Genomic DNA, 6,839 nt, shown 5'->3' with positions numbered 1-6,839 from the left:
CTGTCTGAGTTCCTGGACTGCTGTCTCCCCCTATTGGTAGAAGAAGAGAGTGCAAGATGTTGAAATGCGTGTTGGATACCGGTTAAAATAAAGTTTCAGATACATTCTCTCCCGTATTCAAATATTAATTTGTCGGCTCAGATAAGCATTATTCAGCGTGTCAGAAACTATACAACCCTAGGCATATAAACCAGTTATTCACTAGTCCATGCTTGCCAAACGTCAATTGACCAAATCAGCATAATGGTTTTTTTTCTTTAATGTAATATAGCAAATATCTGCATCCATTTAAAAACGAAACACATTAACAAACGAATTAAATGGAAGTATTACAATGAAAATCGAATAATACTTCAAAAACCCTTGAAAACATGTAATGGTTTATTCTCTTACGGACAAATGGTTTATTCTCTTACGGACAAATACCAACATCTAGGGCTAATCAAGGATGAGATATAACAACGTTTCTGTCAGTAGGTTTATGCCAGATTACTAGGTTATTCGAAGTGTTTTATTTAGGGATTAGAGTCAAAGTAGGCCTAAAGACAAAGTAATAATAAAACGAGAAAGTCATCTTGCCTATAGCCTGATCAAATATATTGAAATAGGGCCTTTGCTAAATTGAGATAAATAACTTTTTCCCAACCAAAATTCAATACATTTTTTTGACCAAGATTTGGAGTGGAGCAGAGTCAAATTTCGTCTCCGCCTCCTAACATTTCCACCCAATCGCTTCCTCCCTAAGAAGGATCAGTATAAATCCAGCCTTCGCAAGCATAGAGTGTTCAGAACTCTCTTAGAAGTTGGACACAAACAGTGAAATTTGCCTTTATGTCAGATATAGAAATATTTTCTCGAAAAAAGCACTCATTCGTCAACAGTGTGTACTTGCATTCGTTTTTTGGTCGCAAGAAAACGTGTTTTGAGGAGACTTGAAAGGACTTTACAAACCTTTTGACATATTGCTCTGCCGGAGTGCAGTTTGTCAATCAACTTTTGCGCGCCGTTCTCCTTGACTGTCAGTGCAGCCAGTGGGCACAGCAGAGGGATTCTAAAGACTTCAAAGGACGTATTTTCCTCCAATTGAGCACTAATTTTTTCGTATGAATCTACTCGACCCCTACCTGAAGATGACAGACGAACAGGAGAAGTGTCTCTCTGACGCTCCAAGTCCCAGCATGTCCGAAGGATCTGCCGGCTCACCGTGCCCATCAGGGTCCGGTTCTGATACCGAGAACACAAGACCGTCCGATAATCATCTGCTGGCTGACTGCCCGCTCGGCCCGCTCGACTTCAAGAAGGACGACGAAGACAAGTTCCCCGTGTGTATCAGAGATGCGGTATCTCAGGTGTTGAAGGGCTACGACTGGACCCTGGTGCCCATGCCAGTTCGGGTGAACGGCTCCAGTAAAAACAAGCCCCACGTCAAGAGACCGATGAACGCTTTCATGGTTTGGGCTCAAGCCGCTCGGAGGAAACTGGCTGATCAGTACCCACATCTTCACAATGCAGAACTCAGCAAAACCCTCGGCAAACTCTGGAGGTAAGTTTACTCCTGGTAACTTTTCTCAGCCGCGGCAGCTGAGTTTCATTATTTGGAAGATGACTGATGTAGGATCAATGCAATTTAAACTGATTATGTGGACATTGTTAGGCCTGTCAATAACAGCTGTAGAGTAGTAATAATAATAATGATGACAATAATAATTATAGCCTAATAACAACAACAACAATAATAATAATAATAATAATAATAATAATAATAACGTATGTAGGCCTATAACAACATTACTCTATATTCATAATCAATTTCAGCTGTGTTCAAGCGTCATTTATATTGTCTCAATACTTGTAGAAAGTTATCTAATATTCATGCATGCATATTTTTCGGACATTTTCAGACTGCTCAACGAAGGAGAAAAGCGTCCATTTGTGGAGGAGGCTGAGCGCTTGAGGGTGCAGCACAAGAAAGATCACCCGGACTACAAGTATCAGCCAAGACGGAGAAAATCCGTCAAGAACGGCCAGAGCGAGCCCGAAGACGGCGAGCAGACTCACATTTCTCCTACTGCCATCTTCAAGGCGCTGCAGCAAGCCGACTCCCCTGCGTCCAGTATGGGCGAAGTGCATTCCCCCGGCGAGCATTCAGGTAAAAATAATTCATATGCACACTTTAGCAATTTTACTCCATAGATGTAGTCTTCTCCAATTTGTAAACTAATTATTCATCTAAAAAAGGGAGCGTTTGAGCTCATGTTATTCCGTTGAGGAATAATGATCGATCAAAGTGTATATTCAGCATGGGTCTAATTTTTTGGCCTATCTAGAAACTTCTACGAATTTTAGAGCCTTTAGGGCCACACTGAACAGACACCTGTAAATGATTCATGGTTTTATAAGCCATCATGCAAATATAGCACCTGTCTTTACTCTGCCACTTCTTCCTCTTTAAAGCTTCTTGTGAACACATTATATAATGACACCTTTCCCTGGTGCAGGGAAACTCATAAATGTTATCTACACTTTCTTAATTTCAAAGCATATCTTTATTAGCTCCCTGGTTGCATCAATAATATTATGTGGACAGTGATGTCAGTGATGTAACTCTTGCTCTCTCTCTCCCCAACAGGCCAGTCCCAGGGCCCACCAACACCTCCAACCACCCCCAAAACAGACCTGCCAACGGGCAAAGTCGACCTGAAGCGCGAGGGTCGTCCCCTGCAAGAGGGCACAGGCCGCCAGCTCAACATTGACTTCCGGGATGTGGACATTGGTGAGCTGAGCAGTGATGTCATCTCCAACATTGAGGCCTTTGACGTCAATGAGTTTGACCAGTACCTGCCACCCCATGGCCACCCTGGAGTGCCCGTCACCAACGGAGCCCAGGGGGGCTACACGGGCAGCTATGGCATCAGCAGCAGCTCAGTCAGCCAGACAGCGAGCGCTGGGGGCCACAGCTGGATGTCCAAGCAGCAGCAACAGCAGCAGCAGCAGCACTCCCTGACTGCCCTAGGTGGAGGTGGAGACCAGAGCCAGGTTCAGCAGAGAACCACACAGATCAAGACAGAGCAGCTGAGCCCCAGCCACTACAGCGAGCAGCAGGGCTCCCCACAGCAGGTCACCTACGGCTCCTTCAACCTGCAGCACTACAGCGCCTCCGCTTACCCCTCCATCACCCGTGCCCAGTATGACTATTCAGACCACCAGGGCGGCGCCAACTCCTACTACAGTCACGCAGCCAGCCAGGGCTCCAGCCTGTACTCCTCCTTCAGCTACATGAGCCCCAGCCAGAGGCCCATGTACACCCCCATTGCTGACACAACTGGGGTCCCCTCCGTGCCCCCCACCCACAGTCCGCAGCACTGGGAGCAGCAGCCGGTCTACACACAGCTCTCCAGGCCCTGAGAGGTCAACCCCCTCAGCACAGACTGTACCATAACAGCCCACCTTACCCAGAGATTCTCCCACCCAGAGGCTTACAATATGTGCCACCGTGCCACACACCCATCAACGCCAACAGAAAAACACGACAAGGACTTTATAGTACTGAAAATATATCTTTGGAATGGCTCACGACAGTGCCTTTTTGAATGCGTGGAGTTGTGATTATATTTTTTTTAGATATAATGTAAAGAAGCTCATTTGACAAGAGGAATCCTCTGTGAGGACATATTGGTTATAAATATTTTAGTATGTACTGTGTATGTGTTCTGATCTCTTTTGCATCATCTTTCGGGGGGGTTTATACATTTATAATGAGGAAGAACGCTTTCGGTGAATGTCCTCTGTGGCCTTACTTCTCACTAATGCATTTTTGTACAGGAAGTCAACATGTCCCTTTCCTCACACCGCTCTCTTATAATACATTCTGCTTTGTTTCTCTGTACATATTTTATTATAACTCTCAAGAGATGTAAGAATTGAGCAAAGCTGGTGTTTTATAGTTTGAGTTTTATCGGCCGTCTCCAGTGATGTGACCATCGTCATCAGTGAATTAGGCGAATGATTCTTTCTTTTTTTGTCGTTGCTTTGGCACATTAGCTCAAGTTATTGTGTTGGTCATGCTATAGCAAGTGCCGTATAGTTGTACCAGGGGCCTTACTGTAGTTACTGTGTCATTGTTTTCATCTGGGTACTGCCTTCATGCCATCGGTGCCTGCTGAGCCACAGTAGGGAGGCTCCGTACACTAGCACCGCTACACTAGCACCGCAGTGCAGAAGCCACAGCTGAGCTCTCACTTCCTGTCTAAGGAAGTGACCTTTAACCTGAGTCTCCCCGGCAGGTCTCAGAGTATGCTGTACTTCGGTCATTCCTCTGGCCCCTTCCAGTCTTAACCTCTTTAATTTATTCATTAGCATTAATTTTATTTGAAAGTAATAACTATTTGCATTTTATCATTTAATTTAGCAGCAACTAATTGAGATGAAAAAAAAAAAGAGTTCAACAGGTTTGCTGTTCATGTGGTACAAATTGTAAGCGTCTTTGTTTATTTATCGTTTGTAAATGTTTCCGTTTAAATGTTTTTTTGATGATCTAGTTGTGTACAGATTAGTTATAATTATGATAAAACTTGATAAATCTCTAAAAAAGAACAACTGGAAGTTTTTTTTGTTCAGTCTAACAAATGTGGATTGATGGCTATTGGAAGCTGTGGCTGCATTGTAAAGATTTCTTTCTAGAAAATCACCAGCATACTTTTTTTGTTTTTTGAAAAAAGTTGAGTTCCTTATTCTCTATTCAATATCTTAGTTCTCATGTTGACATCTTTTTAATGCAACTGAATTCTTGTTTTCTTAGGTAAAACATGCCATTGTCTTAAAAGAAGCTTATCTTTTGTATTATATTGTTTGCAATAAAAAGAAAACATATTGAAAATAAACTCCTTGGTTTGGCATCATGTGTTGAAAGAATGTGATTCCAGATTTGTGCACCAAGCACACTTGTAGGGGGGAAGGAACTATTTTATTGACTGCATTTCTAGAACTCTCTATCATGTCAACTTAAAAGCAGCAGGGCTCCTTCATACCCATATGCAATGCTTTGTAAGGGAAGTTGACCCATGCTGAAAGAAAACAGTACAAGGGAGATGTCATTTACTTATTTTGAATCGCTTTAAAAAAGTCCTTACCATTGCAAATACTGTTTGGAAAACACACACGCTTCATAAAAGAAAGAAAAATAACGGATAATGATAAGCACTGTAGAAATATTCCTTGTATTAATAGAGTAGACATAAAAGAGACTTGGATCAAAAACACCGGAGGAAGATCATAGAACGATTTATTGAGTTAATATTGAGTCAAATATTGTGAGCGGAATTGAAAGCAGGATTATTGATGTTGGCTGGTCAGTTGCTATGCTACAGTATAACTATCTAACATTAGTAATACCATTGCAAGACCAATTGAGTATGCGAACAGGGTCTTGTAACATTGCATGTAACTTAGTGTAACTCAGCTTGTGATGTTTGGACTGCTGGTTATGACTCTGGCTTCACAGACCATGAAGTCACAGGCCCATCATTACTACGGCCTATTGAGATGATGAATGGCCATCCCCCTCCCCCACCATGTATACCCCACTGCTTAGAGAAACAAACTAGCAATAAAATGTTGTTTATTCATTACCAGCCTATGCTGGTATGAATAGTGCTGCCCTCGATAAATCAGTAACAATGTAAACACAATCAGTAGCTAGTTTGGGAACTTTCCCTCCATGTTGAAAGTAGAGGTAGAGTCTCAGATGACATCTCTGTCCTCACATTAACTGGACTAAATCCATTTTCTACCACCCACCACTGCACCTCACCTCACTACAATGACTGCGCTGAATATACTAACTCTCCATCTATATATAGTACCACATCATTATACAGAAAAGCACCAGAAACTCCCCTTACACATAACCTTACAGAGGTCTAACACATTACCTGCAATGTGGGAAATACAAAATGTTTGGGAAATAATGGTACTTTTATATATATACAGACTCCATAGGAGTCCCTAACAGCTTCCACCAGACCTGTTTCCCCCCCGTCTCCTTATGCCTCTGCAAGGTGTTTACTGTTACTGCATGCTTTGTATTTTATGTGCTTTAATGTTTTGCTTGTGTTCTATGTCTTGCTTTTGTACCTTTTAATGCTGATTGTGTGTTGTGTTCTATGTCTTGCTTTTGTACCTTTTAATGCTGGTTGTGTGTTGCTTTTGTGTGTCGACTGTTACACATAGGATCCTGTGAGCTGCTTGTGTGCTTTGCCTTTTGTGCTCTTGGTGTTGCTTGCTTATATGTTGCTTATATGTTGTGTTACTCTGCAGATGTTTGCTTTTATGTTGTTTTAAACTGTGTTGCTGCTTTCTTGGCCAGGGCTCTCTTGAAAAAGAGGTCTTGTCATCTCAATGGGACTCCCCTGGTAAAATAAAGGTTAAATAAAATGTCTCATTCAGCTGAAAGGATGAGTCAGTATCAGCAACTTTCTCTTCTTTGGACCACAATGAATCAGCTTCCCTATGTACTGGTGATGTCAAACGTCTAATCTGGGGTGTGCTGAAATGGTCCCTTGAGGGAACCTCTGAAAAGAAGGGGGTGGTGTCCCTTCTGTCTGAGATGAAACTCTGCCTTCCTGATGAAGGCCCCATCTTAACCCATTGCCAAATGTGGCGTACACCCACACATCTCATGAGTAGCTTTAATGGGAGTCAGGGTAATGAAATGGTCTATGAATGTTTGAGATTAAGAAAATCATAGGACACTGTGCATTTATGGGATATTGTGTAACCAATGAACTACAGTGATGTTGTAACATATTGTACTACGTACGCTACAGTATGTAGCATAAGTC

The 6,839-nt window shown here is 42.3% G+C and overlaps 1 protein-coding gene across 1 annotated transcript; it reads left to right on the top strand.

Moving 5' to 3' along the window:
• The first annotated feature begins 809 nt into the window (after positions 1-809).
• LOC310809695 (transcription factor Sox-9-B-like) lies at positions 810-4,874 on the top strand. Its single transcript, XM_083677095.1, has 3 exons — positions 810-1,543; positions 1,902-2,149; positions 2,630-4,874. The coding sequence occupies exons 1-3, from the start codon at positions 1,104-1,106 to the stop codon at positions 3,403-3,405; spliced, it is 1,464 nt and encodes a 487-aa protein (XP_083533221.1). The 5' UTR covers positions 810-1,103; the 3' UTR covers positions 3,406-4,874.
• Positions 4,875-6,839: the final 1,965 nt, after the last annotated feature.

This window comes from Argentina silus (genome assembly GCF_951799395.1).
Source record: "Argentina silus genome assembly, chromosome: 9".
Taxonomy (NCBI): Eukaryota; Metazoa; Chordata; class Actinopteri; order Argentiniformes; family Argentinidae; genus Argentina; species Argentina silus.
Note: the sequence above shows the minus strand (reverse complement) of the source record. Positions and strands in the feature narration are given on the sequence as shown.

Excerpts from the sequence above, each read along its gene's own strand:
- LOC310809695 (XM_083677095.1), top strand. The coding sequence starts at position 1,104 with ATGAATCTACTCGACCCCTACCTGAAGATGACAGACGAACAGGAGAAG. Across the intron at positions 1,544-1,901 it reads ACCCTCGGCAAACTCTGGAG|ACTGCTCAACGAAGGAGAAA; the intron begins GTAAGTTTACTC and ends GGACATTTTCAG. Across the intron at positions 2,150-2,629 it reads TTCCCCCGGCGAGCATTCAG|GCCAGTCCCAGGGCCCACCA; the intron begins GTAAAAATAATT and ends TCTCCCCAACAG.